This window comes from Pelophylax lessonae (genome assembly GCF_965119305.1).
Source record: "Pelophylax lessonae genome assembly, chromosome: 10".
Classification (NCBI taxonomy): domain Eukaryota; kingdom Metazoa; phylum Chordata; class Amphibia; order Anura; family Ranidae; genus Pelophylax; species Pelophylax lessonae.
The window spans coordinates 209,087,864-209,101,456 of NC_138777.1; the positions used below are offsets into that span (position 1 = coordinate 209,087,864).

General features: G+C 44.3%; 1 protein-coding gene across 1 annotated transcript in view; it reads left to right on the forward strand.

The window, feature by feature from the left end:
- Positions 1–2,221: 2,221 nt before the first annotated feature.
- Positions 2,222–13,593, forward strand: part of CA5A (carbonic anhydrase 5A) — a 65,532-nt gene continuing 54,160 nt past the window's right edge. Inside the window, exon 1 of the mRNA XM_082269720.1 lies at positions 2,222–2,448. Coding sequence (XP_082125846.1) covers positions 2,325–2,448 — 124 coding nt within the window. The 5' untranslated portion in view covers positions 2,222–2,324. The remainder of the gene's footprint in view (positions 2,449–13,593) is intronic.

Consider the following 13,593-nt stretch of genomic DNA (forward strand, 5'->3'; position numbering starts at 1 on the left):
AATAGTGATGTCCATGGGAGGAATAATGGTCAATCATTGGTATCTGTGGGAGGAATAGGGCACCATCATTGGTGTCAATAGGAGGAATAGTGCCCCATCATTGGTATCAGTGGGAGGAATAGTGACCCATAAATGGTGTCAGTGGAAGAAATAGTGCCCGTCATTGGTATCACTGGGAGTAATAGTGCCCCATTATTGGTATTACGGGGAGTAATAGTGCCCCATCATTGGTATCTGTGGGAGGAATATTGCCCCAACATTGGTGTCGGGGGGGTGCCCCATTATTGATGTCAGTGGAAGGAATAGTGCCCCATCATTGGTGTCAGTAGAAAGAAAAGTATCCATGCGAGGAATAATGGTCAATCATTGGGGTCAATGAGAGGAATAGTGCACCATCATTGGTGTCAGTGGAAGAAATAATGCCCCATCATTGGTATAACTGGGAGGAATAGTGCCCATCATTGGTGTCAGTGCAAAGAATTGTGGTCCATGGGAGGAATAATGGTCAATGATTAGTATCCGTGGGAGGATAGAGCACCATCATTGGTGTCAGTGGAAGGAATAGTGCCCCATCATTGGTAGCACTGGGAGGAATAGTGCCCATCATTGGTGTTAGTGCAAAGAATAGTGGTCCATGGGAGGAATAATGGTCAATGATTGGTATCCGTGGGAGGATAGAGCACCATCATTGGTGTCAATAGGAGAAATAGTGCCCCATTATTGGTATCAGGGAGAGGAATAGTGCCTCATACTTGGAGTCAGTGGAAGAAATAGTGCCCCGTCATTGGTGTCACTGGGAGGAATAGTGCCCCGTCATTGGTGTCAGTGGAAAGAATAGTTTCCATGGGAGGGATAAAGGTCAATCATTGGTATCAATGGGAGGAATAGTATCCCATCATTGGTATTAGTGGGAGGAATAGTGCCCTATCATTGGTATCAGTGAGAGGAATCGTGCCCCATCACTGGTGTGAGTTGAAGGAATATAGCCCAATCCTTAGTATCAATGGGAGGAATAGTGTCCCATCATTGATATCAGTGGAAAGAATAGTGGCCCATCAATGGTATCAGTGGAAGGAATGGTGTCCCATCACTGGTATCAATGAGAGGATTAGTACCCCATCGTTGGTGTCAGTGGAAAAAATAGTGCCCAACTGTTGCTGACGGGGGGGAAAAATAATGCCCCAATGGCAAGGTACTGTAAATGCAAGCAAAGGGACGCATCTGGCCCCCCGGCCGCAGTTTGCAGACCTTTAGATTGCTTACTGTCTGTCCTGCTAGTAAACAAAAACATGGCCGCCTCTAAGGCGGCGACAACTAGCGGACGGACTAACAATCTGCACTGATTATAGCATCTACTGAAGTGTATAAGCTGCCGGTGTTCTGTGAAGATACCAAGTGGTAGAAATCTCCAATTATTCCTGGTGTACGCTCACCGGAAGTAACGTTGTTGGAGAATTCGGCAAGTTGGAGTTTTCAAAAGGACGACGGCACTCTCTTTGTCCAGCCATCATCCAGGGTCATCATCTACTACCTGGTCTGAGATGCCAGCTCAAGAATAACACAGGATTTATGTAAATCCTGGTCCCTTTGCTGTTCTTGGATGTGTACACAAATAGCTTACACAAATCAGCCCCTGTTGCAGCCTCTCACCTTGTGACTTGGTGCAAAGTTACAATGTACACTCTGGGGAGGGGCGACTGAGGAAATGCTTCCTCCTGCCTGCAGCAGACTGATGACACCATATAAGGTTAGGCAGAGTCACTGGAGTGGAGCTCAAGGACAGCTTATTAATGATAAAAGGTGGAGCTTTTCTGTAAAATGATGTGCTGTGTAATGTGACATGTCAAGAACATATTCATGGAGACTTGTAAAGTTACTCACAGGTCCACTTTAAATTTGAATTTAATCTTTTTTATAAGTCAGAAGCACTGTGAAAATCCTACTGACTGTATCTGCAAGGCACTATCTTAAACTTGGATTAGAAGTGAACTGAATGGGTTTTCTGACTTGCACATGTCGACCTCCTAGGTAGCACAAACAACTTACTTGTTGCCTGGATTCTCTCTTTTTGGTTTTATGGAAAAATTCACTTCAATCTATTTGCATTCACGCTCAGTGACTGTGTCAGCCACAGCCTGATGCGTGATCGCTCCCGGCCCCACCCAGACAAAAACTTGCAGCCAATAAGGAAGCTTGGGTGGAATATTAACTCTTCTGTGCTAAACAAATATAAACAGTGACATGAGAGTGAATAGAGGAGCTGATGTCTGTATATTGGGGAATCCTCCTGGACAGCAGGTGACACTCTGGGCTCAGCATCCAAGATGAGGGGCAGATTCATCCTTATCCTCAGCAGGCAGCTGGCCAGGGGGGTCCTCACCCCCAATAAGCATCATGCCAGACACTGCAGCCTGGCAACCTGCTCCCTGCAACACAAGGATGCAAAACGTGAGTACCTTCAGCATTGCAGTTCATTGCACAGCAGTAGCTGACAGAATGCCTGATAAAAGGTTCTATGTGCAGCATGCACACTGATATTGCTTCTTTTCAAAATATACATCACAATCAGTTTTTGGGGGGATTGGCCCTGATTGTGGCCCCAGACATCACTAAGGGGGCCACATAGAATAATCTGTAATGCTATTGATGACTGTTGGAGACAGTAGATTTACTACAAGAAATAGTCAGAGACTGCAGAAATAATACAGGAGACTGTCAGAGACTGTAGACATACTACAGGAGTTGGTCAGAGACTGCAGACATAATACAGGAGTTTGTCAGAGACTGCAGACATAATACAGGAGATGGTCAGAGACTGCAGACATAATACAGGAGATGGGCAGAGACTGCAGACATAATACAGGAGACGGTCAGAGACTGCAGATATATTACAGGAGAAGGTCAGAGACTGCAATTGTATTACAGGAGATGGTTAGAGACTGCAGATATATTACAGGAGATGGTCAGAGACTGCAGACATACTACAGAAGATGGTCAGAGATTGCAGGCATATTACAAGAAATGGTCAGAGAATGTAGACATGCTACAAGAGAGGGTCAGAAACTTCAGCCATATTACAAGAGATGGTAAGATAATACAAACTTACTACAGGAGACAGTCTTAAACTGCAGATTTACTACAAGAGATAACCAGAAACTGCAGATATACTACAGGTAATGGTCAAATACTTCAGATACACTACAGGAGATGGTCAGAGACTGCAAATATACTACAGGAGATGGTCAGAGCAGGGCTGTCTTTAAGGCAGGGCAAAAGGGACAGCTGCCCCGGGCCCAGTCATTGTTGTGGAGCCCAAAGAGTCTTCCCCTTAAGTCCACACTACCCGCAAATAGTTGATAAGTGGATTTGGGAAGGCCCAAGAACATGTTTTCCCAGGGTCAAATCGATATTAAAGATGGCCCTGGGTCAGAGACTGCAGATACACTACAGGAGATGGTCAGAGACTGCAAGTTTTCTACAGGAGATGGTCAGAGACTACAGACACGCTACAGGAGATGGTCAGAGACTGCAGACACGCTACAGGGGATGGTTGGAGACTGCAGACACGCTACATGGGATGGTCAGAGACTGCAGACACGCTACAGGAGATGGTCAGAGACTGCAGACACGCTACAGGAGATGGTCAGAGACTGCAGAGAAGCTACAGGGGATGGTCAGAGACTGCAGACACACTACAAGAGATGATCAGAGACTGCAGACAAGCTACAGGGGATGGTCAGAGACTGCAGACAAGCTACAGGGGATGGTTAGAGACTGCAGACAAGCTACAGGGGATGGTCAGAGACTGCAGACAAGCTAAAGGGGAAGGTCAGAGACTGCAGACACGCTATAGGAGATGGTCAGAAACTGCAGACAAGCTACAGGGGATGGTCAGAGACTGCAGACAAGCTAAAGGGGATGGTCAGAGACTGCAGACAAGCTATAGGGGATGGTCAGAGACTGCAAACAAGCTAAAGGGGATGGTCAGAGACTGCAGACACGCTACAGGAGATGGTCAGAGACTGCAGAGAAGCTACAGGGGATGGTCAGAGACTGCAGACACACTACAAGAGATGATCAGAGACTGCAGACAAGCTACAGGGGATGGTCAGAGACTGCAGACAAGCTACAGGGGATGGTTAGAGACTGCAGACAAGCTACAGGGGATGGTCAGAGACTGCAGACAAGCTAAAGGGGAAGGTCAGAGACTGCAGACACGCTATAGGAGATGGTCAGAAACTGCAGACAAGCTACAGGGGATGGTCAGAGACTGCAGACAAGCTACAGGGGATGGTCAGAGACTGCAGACACACTACAAGAGATGATCAGAGACTGCAGACAAGCTACAGGGGATGGTCAGAGACTGCAGACAAGCTACAGGGGATGGTTAGAGACTGCAGACAAGCTACAGGGGATGGTCAGAGACTGCAGACAAGCTAAAGGGGAAGGTCAGAGACTGCAGACACGCTATAGGAGATGGTCAGAAACTGCAGACAAGCTACAGGGGATGGTCAGAGACTGCAGACAAGCTAAAGGGGATGGTCAGAGACTGCAGACAAGCTATAGGGGATGGTCAGAGACTGCAAACAAGCTAAAGGGGATGGTCAGAGACTGCAGACACGCTATAGGGGATGGTCAGAGACTGCAGACACGCTACAGGAGATGGTCAGAGACTGCAGACATACCGATGCATTTTTAAAAATTTTTAATATTATAAAAAGGTAATTTATTTTAGTAAATCAATTCAAAAAGTAAAACTCATATATTTTGTATAGATGCGTTACACACAGGGTGAGATATTTCAAGCATTTCTTTCTTTTAATTTGGATGATTATGGCTTACAGCTAGTGAAAACCCAAAATTCAGTATCTCCGAAAATTTGAATATTACATAAGACCAATAAAAAAAAAAAAAAAAGGTTTTTAATACAGAAATGTCGGTGTACTGAAAAGTATGTCCATGTACAGTATAGCAGCACTCAATACTTGGTCGGGGCTCCTTTTGCATGAATTACTGCTGGCCAATTAAGGGTTTTCACTAGCTGGAAGCCATAATCCTCAAAATTAAAAGAAAGAAATGCTTGAAATATCTCACTGTGTGTAATGCATCTATATAAAATATATGAGTTTCACTTTTTGAATTAAATTACTGAAATAAATTAACTTTTTGATGATATTCTAATTTCATGAGATGCAGTTGTACTACAGGAGATGGCCAGATACCGCAGACATACCACAGAAGATAGTCAGAGACTGCAGATATTCAGTAGGAGATAGTCAAAGACTGTGCCCATGCTACAGGAGTAATTAGAAACTGAGGACATACTGCAGAAGACAATCAGAGAATGAGAACATGTTACCTGAGACTTATAGGGATCACTTGCCATTACAATCCTGAAGTAAAAATGTTCCCAATCATGTTTGCTGAGGGACAAAGGCCACACATCAAGTACGGAAAGGTTACAGGTGGCCCTCAGGCTGAAGTTTGGACACCAGGAACTAGAGGCTCAGGCTAGTCACATACTGACAGTTTTTTTTTTTTTTTTTTTCAAAAAATTCAACAAAAAATTCAACCAAACTTTTTTTAATCGAAACATGAAATGACCAAAACAATCCAACATATTCTGTGGTTGTTAATTAGCACAATCCATACAATGCAGCTCCATTGTCTGTTTCCGATTGGTTCCCCTTTGAACACTGGAATTGTCGCTGTTTTCCTTGCCAAACCTTTGACTATACTGTTAAAAATTTTTTAAGGTGATTGTTGGCAAAGAATGACTTTCCATTGAGCTGGAAGACATTTTTACCCATTTTTTTTTCCTATGTATGGACAGCCATACCAGCTCATTTAATAATGCAGGGGTCTCCAAACTATTGCCTGTGGGCCACATCTGGCCCACAGCTAGATTTTATCCAGCCCCCAGCTGTGGTCAGTGATATGTCCTCAATGTGCAAAGACTAAGGGTTAAGCCCCGTACACACGTACCGATCGTCGGCCGACCGATCGGCCGTCTTTTGTCCGAGGGCTGTCTTGTCTGTTGAAAAGTGCAAAAGACTGCACATGAATTTTGTCGGCCAACAACAGCCGACTGCAGAAGTGATGTCATGTAATGGTTAACTTTCCTTGTCTTTTTTCTTTTCTGAGCATGCCCAGTCTTGCAAATCTGCTGTCTGTCGGCCGAATTCTGTACTGACTGGCGAACAATCGGCCGTTCTGGTGTCGGCATACATAAATTTTAATGCTTGCACGACAGATTCTGTTCGGCCGAAAGTGCGCTGTCGGCTGTCGGAAGCATCATACTAACAAGCCGAAAATCGGCCGATCGTTCGGCGGCCGAACAGTTTCGGCCAACAATCGGTACGTGTACGGGCCTTTAGGGTCAACAGAGGTTGCCCATAGTCCCCACTTCTGATGTAAGAGGGGAATCTCATGAGGACCCTGATGTTAGGGGGACTCTGATGGGGACCCAGATGTAAGGGGGGGTTCTGATGTTCACAATCATTTAAATAGGGGGCTTTGATGTGGACTCTGATGTAAGAGGGGATGCTGATGTGAACTCTGATGCATGGGGGGGGGACCCTGTTAGGGACTCTGGTGTAAGGGAGAACCTTGACAGAGACCCTGATATAATGGGTGCCTCTGATGGGGACTCTGATGTGAGGAGGGATTCTGATGGATACCTGATGTCAGGGGTGACCCTGGTGGGGAATCTGATGTAAGGGGGGCTATGACGGGAATTTTTTCGGCTCATGAATATTTGTAAAATATATAGGATATGGCCCCCATTCTAAAAAGTTTGCACTCCCTGTCCTAAAGAAATAATCATGACTCTTAAAGTTTGTTCCAGGGGCGTAACTACAGGGGTTGCAGGGGTTGCAATCGCTACCGGGCCCCATGCTCCAGGGGGCCCGGTAGCAAACCATTGGGTGAACTTCCAGGATCGCAAAAGTCACACTTGCGACCGGACCCTGGCATTGCACCACTGTGGGGAGGCCCCAAGATTGCAGGAAGGGGGCCCACAAGATTGCAGGAAGGGGGCCCACTGCAGAACCTGCTGCGGGACCATAATAAAAGGCCATGCAATGAGTGTAAAGAGCCCCAGGATTAGTGGGAAGAGCCCTGGGCTTGAAGGTAAGGGCCCTGGCCAGGGGTCTGGGGGGCCCTTTATGGTTTCTTGCATCAGGGCCCTGAAGGTTCTAGTTACGCCTCTGGTTTGTTCACATCACACAGCCAATTAAGTCATGGTGAGTTATAGAAGATAATTAGGGCTCTTTCACACAGGCGGACCGTTCAGATCCGCCTGTCCATTTTTTTGGCGGATCTGGACGGTCCCCCCATGCATCCCTATGGGGCATCGGATGTCAGCGGAGACATGTCCGCTGACATCCGATCGGATCCGATCAGATCCGTCAAATCTGGACGGATGGAAACCCTATTTTCCATCTGTCCAGCGGATCGGATTGGATGGGACCGACGGTCCGTTCCCATCCGATTTCCCCCATAGAGATGCATGGGGACCTGACAGCTGTGTCTCCGCACACATCGCGGAGACACAGCTGTCATCCTCCTGCTCAGGGGGGATTGGCGGATCGATCCCCCGCTGAGAAAAACGGAGTCCGTCCGACGGACGGAGTGTGTGAAAGGGGCCTAATTCTATGAGTGAGTTTTTATTATTTTATATTTTGTAACAAATCTCTGAGTTTAGTAACACTTCGATCTTCTCTTTTTCCCCTGGTAATTTATTATCTTAGAAAGAAAAGTTGATGTGAGTAACAATATACAAGAATTATATTTAATTAATTCTGAAAAGTTACTGAATAAAAATGTGTCCCTCCCACAAATTGTATTTTTGACTTCTTTTATTTTGTGGTGCTGTTCAGTAAGGACCAAACGAAATTGTTGCCTTTTAACTTATGTACTGCAACATGCAAAAATGCACTTCCCTATAAAATATAAATAAAAATAGTGCCTGTTCCCATTTCAGCGCTGCAGTGCATTTGCAGTAATATGACATCTATTTTTTTTTTTTAGTGCATTTAAAAAAAAAAAATAGTTCTTTCCTGTAGAATCGCTAATACTTTAATTTTACAGTGATTTGTAGATCAGATGCTTGATGTTTCATGTCAGCGACCAGCTCGCCAGCAACAATCGTTTTGCATTTGCCTCTGTGGCTTAGATACAGATTGATCAAAAGGGAGAGATTTGTAGCAGACAACGTCAACCCAATGCATAACGACAAAACGCTTTTTAGCGGCAAATCCCCTGTGACTCCAGCTGCAAACAAAATTGCTGTTCTGACATTGGTAGAATTTGCCATCAGCTCTACAAAAATTGTTACAATTGATAATTTACAGACCTAGAACAGAGATTAAGGAGAAGGCTAATGCTGACCATACACTATACAAAAAATTGTTCAAACTCATTTTCGAAAAACGAATACCCAGCCATAAACGATAGTGCCATCATGTAATGACCGATAAATCGTTCAATGGGCATAAATTAATCAGTTTTTTGTTTATTTTTTTCACATATATCTAGCTCAAACAGTTTGGACGAGTAACACATTAACCTTTCGATTTATCGTTCGTTCGGCAGAAAATTTCCAAACTTGTCCTTCATTTTTTCGGCTCCAAAAAGGTCACAGCTGATTACCGATTTGTACCCATTAACTGGCTGAAAAATGAACGAACTGTCCAAATGACTGAAATTTGGCCGATTTTTCGTATGGTGTATGGTCAGCATCATCCCTGAGTTGCACTGAGTTTAGATCTATCTATCTATCTGTCTGTCCTTTCCTGAACATGAGTCAACTTGATGTATACGCTGCACATATGTTCTGCAGTACTTGTACCAATACTTACCAATAAAATACCATTTAACCGCTAAAGGACCGCCCCGCATACATATACTGCAGAAGGGCACCCCTTGAGCACAAAATCACATACCTGTACATGATTCTGGGGTGCGCTGTAATCGCAGCCGATCATTCAGAGGAGAGGCAGAACGGCGGTCTACCTATGTAAAGATGGCAGACAGCAAATCTGTGAGGGAGGAAAATGAAGATCTTGTGTTTCTGCTGAGCAGAAACATACATTTCTGTTTTCCTCCAGTCACAGCATTCCCCCCACAGTTAGAAAGCACTACCTGGAGCACACTTAACCTTTTGCTCACCGCTGATGTTAACCCCTTCCCTGCCAGTGTCATCTATACAGTCACAGTGCATTTTTTTTTAGCACTGATCACTGTATTGGTGTCACTTAGTGGCTGATTTGTCCGCCGCAATGTTGTTGTCCCGCTAAAAATCGCTAATCACCGTCATTACTAGTAAAAACAATAATAAAAAAAAAAGTCCATAAATCTATCCCATAGTTTGTAGGCGCTATAACGTTTGCACAAACCAATCAATATACGCTTATTGGGATTTTTTTTTACCAAAGTCATGTAGCAGAATACACATTGGCCTATATTTATGAGAAAATTAGTTTTTTTACATTTTTTTCTTGGATGTGTTTTATAGCAGAAAGTAAAAAATATTGTTTTTTTTTTTACAAAATTGTCGCTTGTTGTTTATAGCGCAAAAAATAAATAACGCAGAAGTGATCAAATACCACCAAAAGAAAGCTCTATTTGTGGAAAAAAAAGGACATCAATTTTATTTGGGTACAGTGTCGAAACGACCACACAGTTGTCAGTTGAAGCAATGCAGTGCCGTATCGCAAAAAATGGCCTGGCCAGGAAGAGGGGAAAAACCTTCTGGAGCAAAATTGGTTAAAGTGTATTTTAAGACATGCACAGACATTCAGAGTGCAGGAGTCATAAGTATGTAAAATACAGAGTGCAGGTGTCAGGAGTATATAGGGGTGAGGAGTATGTAATGTACTAAGTGTGGGGGTCTGCAGTATGTATCTTACTAAGGGTGGGGGCCAGATGTGTGTAACATACTGATTGCAGGGGTCAGAAGTATGTAACATACAGAATGGTGAAGTTAAGAGTTTGTAACAAAGTGCAGGGGTCAAGAGTATGTAATATACAGAGTGCATAGGTTCTTTTGTAACGTACAGAGTGCAGGGACCAGGACTATGTACAAAGCAACAGCATCAGGTGAATGTACCATACAAAATGTAGGGGTCAGGAGTATGTAACATACAGAGCGCAGAGATCAGCATTAGATACAGTCCAGCAGACAGCACTCCCTATGATTAATTTAAACATCGTCCTATTATTCATTGCACAATTGTAACCACTATTAGATACTTTGAAAAACCACAAACCTACACACAAACAAGGACAATGATACAGTATGTGGAATGTATTATTCTAGGATTCAGCCCTTTTGTGGGGTGAAACGCATTGTAGAGTAGGAGGTAAACAGGCGGGGATATATGTGGTGAATATTCTATTTATTATAATAAATCTAGTTTTATGTTGGCGACAGCATCAATGTGCAGCCCACTCATTTCTACTTGACAAACACAATGACACACACACTTACTCGTACACAGTCGCACACACTTACTCATACACAGTCGCACACACTTACTCATACACAGTCGCACACACTTATTCATACACAGTCGCACACACTTACTCATACACAGTCGCACACACTTACTCATACACAGTCGCACACATACTCTTAGAGGGTTGCTGATAAGGAATACAGGGTCGCTGATAAGGTATACAGGGTCGCTGATAAGGTATACAGGGTCACTGATAAGGCAGTACTGGGCCCGGCCCCATCAGCTCAAAAGGGGGGCCATGGCACCTGCTAAGCAGGAGGGTCGGCTGTACTGTCTTATTGTAGACACCGATCCTCTTCTGTCTCCCACTGCAGCTTTTCCTCCTCTCCCTCCCTCTGGCTACACTGCAAGGGGATTGCTTCTAGCCCATGTGCCCCTTCCATCTGCTATCCAGGCCCACCTGTGTGCCCCTTTCTCCCACAGTGCTGCCAGTTTCCCTCCTCTCTGACCGACAGCTGCTGTGGGCACATGTCATTTACTGGCCCCTTCTTTACTGAATTAACACAGTGAGTGATCTAAGCCAGTCACTCCTGTGTCCATTCATCATTGAAGCATTGTAAACTTCCGTTTGTGAATGAGTAGGAAGTCTCAGAGGGCTTCCTATTCATACATCTGTGCAGCTGAGGCTGTAGAGAAAGGGACTGATAAATCTATGTCCTCAGTCACTTTCGGACAGGGGGGGGGGGGGGAGGGCCCTGTCAGATAGGCTGTATGGGGCCCCCATGATTTCTCACAGCATCCCTGTACTTATACACAGTAGCCATCACTTACCTTTTGGGTAAGTCAGTCCCCTTGGTGGCACGGCTGACTGTCTCTCCAGCCTCTACCAATGCTGCCAGTGAAAAAGCATGGGGGCGCTAGTTCTTAAGTGGAGGGACAGACCTGATTGGCAGCTCAAAATCAACTGAAGCCTGCACAAGGCCGGCTGATAATGCTGCTCCCATTCATAAGGCAGCGGCATAGCGTTGTCAGCCTGAAACAGGAAGTGCTGTTACTGGCAGGATCTCCAGGTGTGAAACTTTGTAACAGATTCATGAAAAAGCAACTTCCTTGAAGAGATTTGTATACAGAGAGGCATGATATCAAACATACTGAGCAATAAATTGAGATTTTTATACACTTTAAAAAAAAAGTATTAGGTTTTGAGACCTCCCCCAATGCTTCAAAAATGGTGAAATGTCTCCGGAATCTCCCAATTTTTCACAGAAACTTTTTGATAAAAAAAAACTCTCAATTTGGCTCTTCTCTAATAAGTGGTATGAAGTATTTGCAGGTTCTCTGTAATGTTGGACAGGAAAGTTGTTTTTCCTAAATCAGAGTTTAGATTCTGGTGCTGTGACTCATCATTGCCTCCTGTGACTCACCCTGTTGATTGGACGATAAATTAAGCTTTTCATTCGAAGTGGAATAAATTTAAAGCAGAACTCCAGTATGAGTATATATCATCTAAATATTATAATTATGGGCATTCTTCTTGAATCTTGGTGTGCTTTGTGCATTTCTTCCAGATCTGTGCAGTAATCCAGTGTGAGACTTCCTGTAATAAAGACCGCTCACTGCTGCTCTCTCTCCTTCTGCAGGGTGAATGGTCTTGTCTCCGCCCCTCCTGTAGTTTTCTGTAGTAGGTGGAGCAGACTAGTCCCCTCCCACAGCTCTGCTCTGTGCATAGGCTATGTAGAGCACAATGGTGAGGTTACTGCTACTTTTACAAGGTATTATCTGGATTTGGGAATGCATTTGGTGTAAACAAAGTAGATTTATATACTTAGCAGCTATTGAGTAATATTAACCACTTGCCGACTGCCGCACGACTATTTACGTCGGCAGTCAGCCCCTCACAGGCAAAGTGACGTAGATCTACATCGCTAGCCTGTGAGGGTCTAGGGAGCGATCGCGCGCCCCCGGAGGCGCGCTCCCGCTCCCGCGTGGTCACGGACCCCCCCCCCCCCCCGCGCGTGTGACCGGCGGACCCGATGTCCGCCGGTCACTCTGCGATCGTCGCTGCAGAGGGAGAAAGTCAGACGGCTGATGTAAACAAGCCGCCTGTCATTCTCCCCTGTGTAGAAACAGTGATCACACGGTTCTACTATGTAGGACCGTTGATCACTGTTTCTACAGCTCAAGCCACAGCCAATCACAGTTAGAATCACGCCCCTAGGGACACACGCAGCCCCTCCCTCTCAAATAAAGTTAACCCCTTCACTACCAGTGTCATTTTGCAGTAACAGTGCATATGTAGCACTGATTACTGCAGTAATGTCACTGGTAACCCCAAAAGTGTCAAAAATGTCAGTCAAGGGTCCTATCTGTCCGCCACAATGTCGCAGTACCGCAAAAAAAATCGCAGATCGCCGCCATTACTTGTTAAAAAAAATGACAAAAATCTTTCCCTTTGTTAGTAAACGTGATAACTTGTGCGCAAACCAATCAAAATACGCTTTTTGCGATTTTTTTTACCAAACATATGTAGCATAAAACAAATTGGCTGAAAATGTTAAAAAATTTTGATTTTTACATTTTTTTGGGGGAATTTCATATAAAAAAATGTGAAAAATATTGTTATTTTTGCAAAATTGACGCTCTTTTTTTGTTTATAGCGCATGATCAAAAAATCGCACAGGTGATCAAATACCACCAAAAGAAAGCTCTGTTTGTGGGAAAAAAAGGACGTCAAATTCGTTTAGGTACAGCGTCGCACGACCGCGCAATTGTCCGTTAAAGTCACGCAGTGCCGAATCGCAAAATAGGCCCTGGTCAGGAAGGGGGTAAAATCTTCCGGGGCTTAAGTGGTTAATATGAAAGTTTTTTTTCAGCTCCTAAATAAGTAGTGATAGCAGAGGAATTCATGTGAAATGATATGTCCAGAAATCCATTGAGCACACAGATGCGTTTAGGATAGTATTTACAGTAAAAAAGAAAAAAAAAAAGCTAAAATGCTTACAGAAAGATCCAGTCCACTCAATCCTTTTCTTTTGTAGAGTGAAGAAGGGATAAGACTGCAGGTTTTTTATTGTTGTCTGTGTCCTGGTTGAGAAAATTACCTTCACTTTTTGTTTCAGTGACAACTGTCTTT